Source organism: Petaurus breviceps, unplaced genomic scaffold (genome assembly GCF_028583685.1).
Source record: "Petaurus breviceps papuanus isolate PSGF00001 unplaced genomic scaffold, PetGlider_PUasm1.0 90849, whole genome shotgun sequence".
NCBI lineage: Eukaryota > Metazoa > Chordata > Mammalia > Diprotodontia > Petauridae > Petaurus > Petaurus breviceps.
Genome location: NW_027187361.1, coordinates 23,371,021 through 23,385,327, shown reverse-complemented (window position 1 = coordinate 23,385,327; position 14,307 = coordinate 23,371,021). Strand labels below are relative to the sequence as shown.

Sequence of the window (14,307 nt, the reverse complement as noted above, 5' to 3'; positions counted from 1 at the left end):
CCAGACTGCCTAAAGAGGCACTAACTGGCCCTGTTTGTTAATGGAGCAGGTTAAGCTTCTGTCCCTATCCAGCCTGGGTGTTATAGAGTGACCCAGTCTTTCCCCCCAAAATCTTCTTCCAGTGCAAGGTAAAATATATGTAGATAAAATGTTATTAAATTCCTCTCCCACCCAGGCCCAAAGAACAGAAATTTTTGCTAATAGGTGTTCAGTATAAATTCAGAAAACAACGTATTTGTTTTTGGCATAATGGTTTCATTACTGAACCTTATTAAGTTTGAATCTCAAAAATACTTGTTCCAGAAGAAGAGAGAAGGGCATTATTCGAGGTTACTGGTTTTGAATTTCATTCTTTTTAATTAGATCCGTAAATCTCTATGGGTCTTTCATTGTATATTTGCTTGCATATGTAACTTTTCCATATACAATGTGATTCAACTGTAAACTCTCCAATGGTTCATGTCACATTGTAATGGTAATTCTGTCCTAATGAACATTTTGTGTTGAGGTACTGATTAAGAATGTGAATCATCTGTAAATGGTAATTAGAATATTGCTGTACAAAAAAAGATGCTCCTTCATATTAGCAGTATGGTTACACGAATGTGACTCCTCGTTATGTGGTCAATCAATCAGCAAGTGCCTACTATATGCCAGTTGCTGTGCTAAGCTCTGGTCAGGTCTAGCAAATTGATGGCCAATCTTTTGCTATTTGTTCAGCTGCTTTACTGAAAGCTGTTTATGCCCTTGCCCTAAGCATTTGAGTTGCTTATGTTTAGACTGTGTTGCTGCTACTTAATCATGCATGTTGCACCTCCATTTCTGTGCAGATAGCAGCCCCCCTCCTGAAGAGTCCAGCCCAGGTATGTGTGTTTTCCATTCATGGCTTCTGTAGATTTGTACTTTGTGTTGATATTTAACAGTTAGGGTAGCATTTACAGCTAAATTAGCAGAAATTACTTCAGGTATCTAAATAGAGAAGAAATAAACCATAGTGGGTGGATAGGGAGCTGGATTTAATAGTCAGGGAAAACCAGGGTTCAGATACCACTTTAGACTCGCTGTATATTTTGTATCAATACTTCGAATAATTTGTGCTGGCCGCCATGTTTGTATTCCTTCCACCAACACATATCACAAACCCTCAGTGCTGTAGTACATGGCTTCTGTGAATTGCTAATAGACAAAACAAATTAATGACTAAGGCAGTTACCCTACTAGTAACAAATCTTTACAACCTTGGCAAGATCGGTCTATCAACTGGCTTGTAGTCAAAGCCTTTTCAGCTTGGGTTCTGTTGGTAATACCTTTAGGAACTCAGGGTTAACTCCATTCCACAGTGAACCATCAATAAGTGAATTCTTTAGTGAAAAATTCTGCACTAATAAGGAGCCAAAAACAGTTCATTCCACCTAAATATGACTACAGGACAGGACAGTTTCCGTTTTCCTTTGAGGCTCACTGGTAGAGCATGTTAGATAGTTAGATGATTTTTGGGGTGAGGAACATGGGAATGGCTAGATAGGTGATTTCATTGGGGAAGCACCCCCTAACAATAAACCTCAGCAGCTGTTCAGTTTACTGTGGTAGCTAACTGCCAGGTTTTAGGGGATACTGTGAAAAACGACTAGATGTTTAGATATACTATTCCTAGAGATTTTCAAATTCTGTTAAAATCCATATACAATCCTCTCTCTGAAACATATTGTTTGTGTGACCAGTACAAATTACTGGAACCCTTGACGCTCCAGGCCCTCTCAGACCGCAAGTTTCAGAAAAGGTGCTAATATAGGGAAGGGAGGGAGTTTAATATCCTATGCCAATGAAATCGTGGCTCCAGTTTTATTGACATAAATTATATATATGTAAAGTTATTTATTTTTGCTGAAATAAAGTCAACGCACTGAAGTTAAGTAGTGAAATCACTTGGTAATCAGTCTTTGTAGTTTGTCATGAGTTATTTAATTTTTCATTTTTGTGGGGGTTAAGTTTATTATATTTAAATTTATACCTGTATAGAAAATATTTATTACGTAAAGAAGAATCTTTTACTTTCTGCCCCTCAATCAGACACGTTGGATATAAAATATGCTCCAAAAATTCCTCTTACAGACTTCTCCAATAGGGTTGTCATCTTTTTTTTTTTTTTTAAATCTTTGGGGTTTTCATTTTTTAAAGCTACTACTGAACATTTATAATGAAAATAAACTAACACCTACATGAAACTGTAGAATCTTAGTTTTAGAAGGGCCTTTAGAAGTTAGATACTTCAAACTCTCATCCACATCCGAATCTTTTTTACAGCACTCCTGATAACCCAAAGTTTGCTACTTTATGTGACGGCTTCTTTCAGTATTAAACGTAGCAATTTATTAGGAAGTTCTCCACTGACATTGGGTCAAAATCTGCTTCTACTCATTGGTCTTAGTTCAGCTCTGTTGAACTTACACAAATAAGCCCATGTATTCTGCTCATCTTCTGGACAGCTTTTAATATAATTGAAGATAGTTACCATTGTCTCCCATTCTTTTACATAGTAGGAATGTTCTGGCTTCCCTTCCCCACCTCTCTTAAATATGGTGCCCAGTATTGAACACAGTTCATCATGACTTTGCTGATGCAAAGCAAATTTCTTTCAAGATAGAGTTTCGCATTCATTTTTGTGAAGACCACATAGAATTCACAAATTGAGTAGTGAGATCTCAAGGTCCTTTCCAAGTCTGAGATTCTATGATGTCTCTTTTCAAATTAGGAAAATAAACTTAATTATTCACATAAGCCTATCAAAAGGGGAGAAGAGAGAAAGCAACTTAAAATTGGTAACCACACAGAAAATGGGGGGGGAAAGTCCTAATTTCTTTTTTTTTTTTTTAAAGCAATTGGGGTTAAGTAACTTGCTCAAGGTTACACGGCCAGTTATTTCTGGGTGTGGTGCTGAGTATCTGAGCCCGGATTTGATCCGGGTCATCCCGACACTGGAGCTGGTGCTCTTACTCACTGAGCCACCTGGCTGCCCCAAAAGTCCTAATTTCTATCCACCACTAGAGCAGTCAGGTCCTAGAAAGAAAATTACCATTTACAGTTCAGATGATAGCTCTATGGCACTGACATCAGTAGACAAAGTCTGTTCTGAAAAAAATCATAAGAGTTATACTGTCATGAATTTGAAATTGGGAGAAAGCATTGAGAGTTTAGCTCTCCTTCTTCCCAACACACTTTTTACAGACAAGGAAAAATCTCAGATTGGTAAATGACACAAAATGCAGTTAGTAACAAAATGAGTACCAGAACTCGAGTGTTCTGACTCCTGGCTCAGTGCTTTTTTATGTTGTCATAATTAAATTAGTACAGATTTTCCATTCTAGACTCTCAATTTAGATTTGGCCTTTTCTTTTATAGGTATGCACTTATGGACATATGTACCTTTTAAAATCTGCTTGTAGAATTAGAGCATTTTCAAAATTTGAACTTTCCCTTCTGTATGAAAATGTATATCAACCAAGGCTTGAGGTTTTTTTTGGGGGGGGTGTTGTATGACCCCCTCCAGTACTCCAGTGAAAATATCATCTCATGGATGTGTATATTGCCTACATACATCAGTGCAGACCACAACTCATCCGTGCCTGCCCATCTTGTTTTGACTTTTGTCCACGTCCAGAGTTGTCTGTCCCTTGGACTCCTGAAAAAAAAAAAAAGAGAATTTCGATAAATTTCTTTCTTAGTTTAGTGCTATGAACTATATTTAATAGCCCAGCAGAAGCAAAATGTGGTCATTTTCTTCACTTCCCTTTCTTAGACTGCCTGTTACATGAGGCAAAAGGTCACTTGCTCTTGTGGTGAACATACTGTTTACATTCACTTTCTCTAGTGAGAGAGAAATTAGTGCATCAGGTTTTGTTGCCTCATGTCTTCCAGCTTAGTGGGTATCTTTTATTCGAGGCACTAGTTTCTCTGATCTATGATGATTAGGCCCTTGTGCAGCATTTTGTTTGGTATGGTCTGTTTACCTAGTATGTATAATAAAATTTGCATTTCTGAGCTGGGGCTGCGTGTAAATATATGCATCTGATAAAAACAACTTCTTTTGAAATACCTTGAAAAAATAGAAAGGGGGAAAAAACAAAAAGCCAAACCATCCTTCTAATCTTGTATCTTTTCCCCTGTGGTATTATTTTTAAAGAGTTGTTTTGGCACAATGTCTTTATCTTCCTATGAGGAAACCGGGACAGAAATATGTGTTTGAATATTGAGGTGGCAGTGGAAATTAGGAAACAACAGGAAAAAAAATGAGAACTGAAAAAAAGGATGTGTGAAAAAGCCTTCCTTTGAGATAGGAAAAGTGAAACTGGCAGGAACATTTAGAAAATACTTTTTGTTAATAAGAGGAGGGGCAGAAAGGCAGGGGCAAAAACTCCTGTTTTTCAGAGAAAGTCATCTTCCTTAACTTAAACAGTTGATTTCTAGAAGAGCTCCTGGGGAACCCCTGATTTTGCTTTGATAGAGGAAGGCCAGTACAGTGACTGATAGGTTAGCTAGAATACATTGAATAGTGACTATTAGCAGATATCCTAAAAACATGTTTAGAATTGGTTTATCTTGGCACCTGCATTGTCATAGGGTTGTGAATATATCGCCTACATTAGAATGCAGCATATCAGGGCAACCATGGCACAACGTATAGAGCACCAGCCCTGGCCTCAGGAGGACCTAAGTTCAAATCTGACCTCAAACACTTAGTAGCTGTGTGACCCTGGGCAAGTCAGTTAACCCTGATTGCTTTCCCCCTTCACCCCCAAAAAAGAATGCAGTGTATCTGCCTGAGTTTTCTAGGAAAGTCACTGTACTAGAAGTTCAGAAACCTGGGTGGTTCTAGTTTAATTTCTGCAGTTGATTATCTATGTGCCTAAGGTTGGTTTGGGAAAAGAAGAAAATGGATGGGGTTGGAGAAAAAGATAATTAAGGAGCAGAGCTAGTCAGTGGGTGAACTGAATTAATTTTGCTCCCTTTCAGAGCCTGATTCTTAACGTGCCATCTCTTCTTTTCTCTCACACGACTCCCACTACCCCACACGCTTAGGTGAATGGAGTGAGGCCCTTTACCCCTTGCTGACGACACTCACAGATTGCGTAGCCATGATGAGCGACAAGGCCAAGAAAGCGATGGTCTTCCTGTTAATGCAGGACAGCGCTCCAACCATAGCTCTGTACCTGAAGTTCCAGTATCGCAGGGATGTTGTCTTCTGCCAAACTGTAAGCCAAAGGACGTTGTAACGATTAACTGTTAGATGAGCGGCTCATAAAACCGACGGACTGCCCGGGAATCTTCCCTCCTTCTCTCCCATCTTGGAGGGCAACCCCACCATTTAGTAATAGCCAAACTAACCCAATGGCAAATCCGTTTCACAGCCAAGTGCAGATTTCCAAGCTTGTTGGGACTGGAGACAAAAAGCCAGCCAGGTGACCCCTTTGTGCCCCACATGCAGCGTGGGCTTTTTGTTGTATTAGCCCCAGCTAGCAGAGTGTTCACCCTCGCTGATTCCGATGTCACAGTAGGATTTGAGCCAGGGATTTAGCAGCAGTTGTGTAAGTCGGATGAGTTTTTTCCCAAGCCTTTGAACAGAATGACTGTCAAATGTAGTGGAACATACTTATAATCCCTTCTATTGGAGAGGCTGAGCTTGTGATGGATGATTGAGCTCCTAGAGTACAACCAAAGCCAATTGAGCATCTGCACTAAATGCAGCATCACTATGGCGGGTCCCAAGAGTAGAATGTCTCCCGGCTGCTAAAGGAGGGACTGCGTGGCCTGGACTGGAAGCAGAGTGGGTTACAGTTTCAGTAGTGGGATCAGGTCCATGACTGGATTTGCACTTTCAGCATGGACAAGATAGGGGAGGTCCCAGTATCACAGAGGAAAAAAAAACATCCACCAAGCGCAATGACCTCAGCCGAAGAGTATGGAGATTTACTGTCTTTGAAATTCGTGTTCCCCTTGATTAGGCTACATTAGCCTAGTGGCTTGCCTAGATTCCTTGGTTTAATCATTTTCCTTATCTTTCTGTCTAAACAGCCAAAGGAAGAGTTTAAATTAATTTGAAGTATTAATTAGGTTCCATTGTGGAAAGATCACTGAGTCTGTAGATGAGGAGTTCTGTGTTTCTTATCAGTCCCCAGGGGCTCACCACCTGGCCCCGTGAGAAGTCTCATACTGAGTAGAATAGAACAAAATGAACACATTTCTAGCCCAGCTAGATTCCCTATCCTAGATCGCTTCCTGGGAATCAACAGGGCTTATAGTACACTCAGAAGGTTGTTTAAATTTAACAGGATCCTCAGAGTGACTTCAGAATTCATTCAGGTTTCCTAATGACCTTCAGATAAGGAATATCCTTTGACTGAGTCAGAACTGTTAAGGCTTAAATTTAATTGGCCTCTTGGGTTGAAAAACCAGGGTTTAAGGAGAATAGCAGGCCATCCCACTCATTGTGTTCATCATCCCATGCCCCTTCTGCACCTCTGTGCTCTCTGACCAACATCCCCCAAATTAAGACATTTACTACCTGTCAGTCTTCCTAGGAGGTCCTGAGGCTTAATGATTTCATGTCTATAAATTGCTCTGAATAATAGAGACAAAAGAACTGGCAGAAGGATGTACCCTTTTGTAGTGTTGCTTTAGTGAGGAAATGTTTCTCCTTTAGCTGTTTCATGTTATGTTCCTTCCTCCCCCCTTCTCCCTCTGCACCCCTGTGACAGCTGACTGCACTCATTTGCGGGTTCATTCTCAAGCTAAGGAACTGCCTCCATGATGATGGTTTCCTGCGGCAACTCTATACTATCGGCTTGCTGGCCCAATTTGAAAGCCTCCTCAGCACCTATGGTGAGAACAGCTCCCTCTGGATCGGAAGGGCAGGGTTCTTTCAGGCTGCTGGGTGATGTAGTGGACTGGGCGTTAGACCTAGGGTCCAGAAGACCTGCCTTAGATCCTGCCTCAGTGTTAGCTTGTGACCTGTCCGACTGCTTTCTGCCTCTGATTCTTTGTCTGTAAAATGGGGATAATAGTGTCTCCTACCTCCCAGGATTATCTTTTAAAGCACTCTGCAGACCTTAAATACCAGCTATCACTATTATTATTATCATTATTATTATTATTTTCAAGATACATAGAGTTTGGAACCTCATAAATTCAGTGCAGCTGCCTTCTGGAATTCTAGACATCAGTGTCCCTAATAAAGTCTCATTAGATAACTAAGAGCAATTAAACATTTGCTTTCCTGCACATTTATTTTTTAAAGAAGAAAAGGCAACACTTTGTTAGGATTTGGTTACTAAGAAAAATGGATGTAGCTATACATGTGGCATTATCTGAGGACAGGCATATTGTTTTTTCTGTGCTCCTGCTATAGCTCCCACTTTCTTCTTCGGGCTGTATTAGTTTTTAATACTATTTGCTTCTTTTTAGTTCTTTAATAGACTACAGATAAGTTTTGGAACTATAGCCTGTGTTTCTACTGACTGCTTTTGACAGCTAGGTTAGGATTTACCCAGGGAAAAAGAAAATCCAGACACGAAGGTGGCACAGATAGATTTTAATAAATGCTTACAAGTGCATTTTCTCTGTTGTTTAAAAAAAAAGTTAAGAAGGTTACTGATTTGCTATCTTCCCTGAGCTAACTTAAGTTATAGTGTGTTTTGTTGTGGAACTAGAAACTAGAAAGAAGTAAAAAGGTAAATGATTTTCTCTCTGAGGGGAAATCCAGATCCTAAATACCTGCTGTTTCAAATCCATCATTTTCTCTCTTTGGTGCAGGTGAGGAGTTGGCCATGTTGGAAGACATGAGTTTGGGAATTATGGACTTGAGGAATGTCACCTTTAAAGTAACTCAGGCCACGTCAAATTCATCAACAGACATGCTCCCTGTAATTACAGGAAATCGGTAAAAAACATTTATATATGCACATTTTAGGTTCTAAGAGTAGAAAGGCATATCTGTTTTCTTATACTGAAGTGTAAATTTCTCCATTATCCACTTACCCTTTTCTTTAAGGTCATTCTCCTCTCCTGGAAGGCATCTTAACGTCCCCCATTTTGTTTTTGTTTTTGTTTCTTAAGTGATGGATTTAATGTGAGGATTCCATTGCCAGGCACTCTATTTGATGTGCTGCCCCGGGAGATTCAGAGTGGCATGCTTCTGCGAGTTCAGCCCGTCCTTTTCAACGTGGGGATTAATGAGCAGCAAACCTTGGCAGAGAGGTACATATCCAGATAGACGAATCCTGCTTCTTCATGGACAGCAGTAGGTTTGGGTTGGATTATGTGTGATGGAAGTTAATCCCACTGCAAGGAAAATGGCGTCTTTAATGATGAGCGCCTACGTAGGTACAGTTTTGTACTAGGGGTTGGGGGAGATACAAAGATCGTTTCTGCCACCAAGGAGCTTTCAGAGTAGGGAAGACAGAAGGCGTATACAGACACGCCTAACATCAAGCATCATGAGCTCATGGTAAGTAAAGGCCGTCATGGGCCTGAGCAGCAGTGCTCGACCTGCGTCCAAGGTCTTGGTACTTTCTGTGCTGTCAGACACATGAAGGAAGCACAGCCATGTCTTTGTGGAGCTTACGAGGCAGTGGCCAGGCCAGGCAGTGCGTGGGATTCGCGCCGCGCTCAAGTGCAGAACAAAATCAGCAGATACGGCTTTGCCGCCTCCCTCCTGTCTGCAGGACGACTGGGGGCTCGCTAAGAGAGAAGGCAGGCTGCTTCTCCTTCCATCCTCTTCCTCATATGCTCCCTCTGACAGCCGCTGCTCGTGGGAACCTTTCTAGAATCTGAACAACCTTTCTGGAAACGGGGGGGGGGGACAAAATAAAATTCTCCTTTTCTTGAGTTGCTTTGATAATGTTTTATAATGTCTTTGACTTATTGCCTTTCAGTTGGAAACTATTGATTTGGACCAACTATGTTTACAATAATACTGTGCTAAGCTCTGTAGCATTTCTAAGGTGAATAACATGGTCCCTGCCCTCAAGGAGCTTAGTAACAATGTCCTTCAAAGTAGCTAGTAGACATTGTAAAAGAATATGCTTTTTAAATTCCAAAAAAGATGATGGCTTTTGGATTTAAAGTACTTGTACCCAGGCATCAATTCAAATCCAGCCTCAGATACTTACTAGCTGTGTGAACCTGGGAAAGTCACTTCATCCCGTTTGCCTCAGTTTCCTCATCTGTGAAATGAGCTGGAGAAGGAAATGGCAAACACTCCAGTGCCTTTGCCAGGAAAACCCCAAATGGGGTCACGAAGAGTCAGCAGTGAAATGACTCAACGACAATTCCCATTTACTTCCCTGAGAGCCCTGTTAGGGGTGACAATTTTGGTGATGATTTTATAGGAAATGGAGGGAGTAAAACAATGTAATCACTGTGCCTACTAATCAGGGAATGTCCTAGGGCTGTAAAACAGTGGCACCCTTTAATCTCTGAGTTGGGCAGACCACATGCTGAATGCATGTAATATAATGGATATTATGCAAATCCAAAAATTATACACTTACACTAGAAATATGTCAGGTGACAGTAATGGGAGCTGTTTGGAAGTGTGGGCAGAGAGTTGGCCTCGAAACTAGAAAGAACTAGGTTCGAGTCCTGCCTCTTATTGCCAAAGACAAGTCTTTAAAGGCTGTAAGTTTCAGAGAAGCTCCTAGTCTTCATTGGTCAGTGAAGTTCCTCCCCAGGACCACCCTATAGCTATGAAATCACAGGGCTAAAAAAAAAAGCATTGGGGCGGCTAGGTGGCACAGCGAATAGAGCACCAGCCCTGGCATCAGGAGGATCTGAGTTCAAATCCAGCCTCAGACACTTTCCTCTCTCTCTCTCTCTCTCTCTCTCTCTCTCTCTCTCTCTCTCTCTCACACACACACACACACAAAACTAGCCGTGTGACCTTGGGCAAGTCACTTAACCCCAGTTGCCCCTCCAAAAAGAAAAAAAAAAACATTAATAGGAAGAAAGGATATCCTTGTGTTCTGAGGAAGAAGGGTATGCAGTGTTAGGATTCATATGAAACTATATTTTGCTAACCGGGAAAAATCAAATGTAAGGAAAAAACAATGCTGACAAACTAAATTATATTTCCTTTCTGACCTCCAAAGGTTTGGAGACACATCTTTGCAAGAGATTATTAATGTGGAGAGTTTGGTGAGATTAAATTCTTACTTTGAGCAGTTCAAGGAAGTTTTACCTGATGATTGTGAGTATATTCTTATTGATTCTAGATTTTACTTGGTGCCCCTTCCTCCCAAGTACTTTAAATGTGTGAGATCTTTGTTTGGAATTATGTCAAAATGGAAAAATACTCTGATAAAAAAGTACTTTTTTGTATGTCAAATCCTTTCATGACGTAGCTAGATGATTTTTGTGAATTTCGCCCCCAGAAAGTACAAATGAGTTTTTTCCGTTGAGGTCACGACACAGTTTCATTAATAAATATGCAGTGCCTGTTGTCACTTAGATTTATTCCTTTTTTCTTATTCTCGCAGTTATCACACCATTACCAGATATATTTTTCTAAAATAGCTTTTTCATACTTAATAAACTGAAGTTTTAATGAACTGGTTTAATAATCTAAAAGGGCTTCTTATTGCTTGCCCTGACACATCTTAGCTCTTCTGCTTTAGTTCACAAAGCCTTTCATCATCTGGACCCACCCTACCTATCTAGCCCTCTTTCCCATTACTAAAATGTTTTCTTCCCTTCTATTGAAATGCTGCCCACCTCAAGTATGAATATTGCTCTCGGGAGGTCTTCCCTGACCATCTCAGCCTCCATTGAGCTCATCTCCTTTGTCATTTCTCTCTTGTCTGCTGTCTTGTTGAGTTCATTTCCTTTGTAGGTCTTGTTTTTTCTGAGTAGAATAGACAGTTCCTGTGAGCTGGAGTCATGCATTCTCCTTTCATATCCTACACAGAACTTCACAAAGTGCTTGGCACAGTGTAGACGCTCTCAAGAGTTCTCATTGCTTGAGGAATTCTTTAGGAATGATGCATATGCCCATCCGGCTATACTGTTGTGGGTCCAGAAGTAAAGAGATGAATTCAATGATGAGTTTGAAACTATTGCTACACAGCTATCCTTCTCCATGTCAGTGGAAACGTCCTTGTTCTTGCATAAGGTTCCAAGGGTTTGGGATATGTTACAGCAAATGAGAAACACCATGCTTTTATTTGACAGTTCTTGGTGTTTCAAGCAAGAGGGTTAAGAGGCAACATTTGGCTCTGTCTTTCAAATTCTATTTCTCATCTAAAGCTCTGGTAAGAAGGCTTAATGGAAACTGAAGAGGAGCCAGTATTCCTCTTGGATTTAATGGATCTCTGAGGTCTCACCAGTCAGGGAAAGTACTCCGTGAGCGTCAGTGATCTGTGAAAGGCTTGGGAGCCCTGGGCTAAATTACTTGTGGTCCTGATCAGCTAATCACTTTTTGAGCATTTCTTATATGCCAGCACTTTATTAAGGGCTGTGGCAAATACTACAGAAGAATAAGGCATACTCCTTGTCTCCGTGAAGCTCACAGGCTTTATAAAACAATTGGAGCTTTTCTCAAGATGGTACAGGAAGGTATATAAATGCATTATATAGGAGTTCAAAAAAGGGAAAGGTGAAGTTAATTTGGTTTTTTATCTTTCATTGGCATGTGTCTGTTTATACTTGACTCTTAGGGGAGAAAGTTAGTCAATGAAAACCCTGTAGTGCAGGTATGAACAGCCTTTCCTTAAAGTTCAGCCAGGTTTTCCTAATGTCCTGATCTATCAAGCCTCAGCAGTGCCAGGAGGGATGAGCTCTTTGGAGTGCAGGAGCATGGAGAGAGCCTGCAGGCTAATTGTGGAAACAGAAGACATCAAGTCAGAATAGGGAATAGATTTTTCATTTTACACTTAAATCATCCAGAGCGTCTAAAGTACTTCCTTTAGGTGTGCTGTCAGCTGGAAGAAGATGGTGTGATTGGCCGATGAGTGTGAAAAGTGAAATAGCCATAGGAAAACCCCAGGTCACATAGTGTCCCTGTGTTCACTCTGGTTTGCAACTGGAGCCCGCATCCTTAAGTTTATCTTTTCTCCCACTTTCTGATTAAAATTTGGGTTTGCAGCAGTCAAATACAGGTCCCTCCTGTCTCTTTCTGAGTATCATGACTGTATTGTTCCTGTAGTCTATCGCTAAAGCCAAGCCACATCCCTAAAAAGAAATCTCTTCAAAATGAAAGCAGTAGAATAACTACAGCATTAAAAAAGAAATGACTGTGAGGAGCTTTGTTTTTACATATTCTTTAATCAGATAATGATTTTTGTACAGTCACTGCATTCTTTACCTTCATCATCATTTCCCTTCTCAAAGAGCACCGTGCACCATCATACGTAGCACTGAGACTTTTACTTAGACCAGATTTGCAGGGACAGTACAGTCTGTGCTCAGATCATGTATTCGAGGGGAGAGGGACATGGAATGCATGCAGCCATTAACTACGCAGCTTTGCTTTTCCTTTTTCAGGTCTACCTCGATCTCGTAGTCAAACGTGCCTGCCGGAGCTGTTGCGGTTTCTGGGGCAGAACGTCCACGCTAGGAAGAATAAGAATGTCGATATACTCTGGCAAGCAGCTGAGGTATTGACCAGCTGATCTAGAGGAGTCATGGCTCAACTGCCTGCCTCCTTAAGACAGACTACCCAACAGCGTTTCCCAAAGTCCTGGAAAAAGATTCTGAATTATTTCCTCATTTGTGAAACCAGGGCCTCTAACAACAGGCCTGTCAGGCTTGTGCCTTAATGGGCAGAGACAAAGCTAATGCACGAATGGTGGAAACAGACTCTCTTATGATCTCCAGATACTGGGGAAATGGGCCAGATCCAATGGAATATAGTTTAACAAGAGTAAGTGTGAAATCTTACTCTCAGATAAAAAAAAATCAGCTACAGGATCCATGATATAGACAGACATAGATACAAGTTAAGTGTAGGAAGGATGGCGGCGGTCACTGAATAACCAGGAGGGGATGGTGGTCAGTGGGGTCACAAGCTCTTAGATCACAGCTCTGAGTGACTCTGAAAAGCCGACTGCCTCTTACACAGGCTCAGCGCTGCCCAGGAGAAGGGAGAGGATGACCCTGCTCAGACCTCAGCTGTCTCTCAATGAGAGACACATTTTATTTTGTTTTACTTTTATGACAAACATAACGTGGTTAATTTATTTTCTTTATTTTTCCCAATTTATTAAATTGTTTGTTTTTAATTTTCAACATTCAGTTCCATAAGTTTTAAATTTTCTCCCCCTCCCTCCCCAAGATGGCTTGCCATCTGATACATTTTACATGTATCAGATACATTTTACATCTGACACATTTTACATTAGTCATGTTGGATATAGAAGAATTATAACAAATGGGAAAAACAATGAGAAAGAAAGAAAAAAAAAACAAAAACGACAATAGTCTTCATTCTGCCTTCTGACTCCATAGCTCTCTCTGAATGTGGCTGGCATTTTCCATCACGCGGACACAACATTTCAAATTAAACTTTGAGAAGGTGACCATGGTGAGGAAATTAGAAACGGTCATGTACACAAACTGACTTCAGGAATTGGGGCATTTGTGCTGGAAAAGAGAAGACTGGAAGATGGGGAGGAGGAGAGGTGAAATCAAGATTCACATGTGTGAAAGGCTTTGATAAGGAAAAGGGATTGGACTTGTTTTTAGCGAGTTCCGTGTAGTGGAAAGGACTTGCCTTGGGAGTCCAAAGACCCATTTTCAGGTTCTGGCTCTGGCACTGGCTGCATGTTCATGGAATGGTTCATTTTACCCTTTTGAGCCTCAGTTTCCTTATTTCTTAGCATGAGGATAAGTTTATTTCCATAACCTGCTTCATAGGATGGATAGAAAAACCTTCAGAAAATGTTAAAAAGGACTATGTAAATGTGAACTGGTATAATTATTTGGAGACAGCTAAATGGTACGGTAGATAGAACGTTGGCTTTGGGTGCAAGAAGACTTGAGTTCGAATCCTGCCTCATATACTTACTAGCTATGTGACCCTGGGCAAATCAGTTAACCTCTTTCTGCCTCAGTTTCTTCATCTGTAAAATGGGGTAAATAACACCTACTTCACGAGGCTGTTCCAAGCACAAAGTAGGACAACTTATTTAGCTAGCTATCATTATTGTTAGGGCAGTGGATACAATACTGGGCCTAGAGTCAGGAAGACCCATCTTCCTAAGTTCAAATCTGACCATAGATACTTATTAGCTGTGTGACCCTGGGCAAGTCACTTCACCC

General features: G+C 40.8%; 1 protein-coding gene across 8 annotated transcripts in view; it reads left to right on the top strand.

Annotated features, from left to right (window-relative positions):
• Positions 1-14,307, top strand: part of INPP4A (inositol polyphosphate-4-phosphatase type I A) — a 196,215-nt gene that overhangs the window by 158,748 nt on the left and 23,160 nt on the right. For all 8 annotated transcript variants that reach the window (XM_069072968.1, XM_069072965.1, XM_069072967.1 and 5 more), the window contains 7 exons: positions 831-863; positions 5,077-5,249; positions 6,753-6,876; positions 7,807-7,933; positions 8,110-8,250; positions 10,143-10,240; positions 12,532-12,644. In XM_069072968.1, the coding sequence (XP_068929069.1) occupies positions 831-863; positions 5,077-5,249; positions 6,753-6,876; positions 7,807-7,933; positions 8,110-8,250; positions 10,143-10,240; positions 12,532-12,644 (809 nt within the window). The remainder of the gene's footprint in view (positions 1-830; positions 864-5,076; positions 5,250-6,752; positions 6,877-7,806; positions 7,934-8,109; positions 8,251-10,142; positions 10,241-12,531; positions 12,645-14,307) is intronic.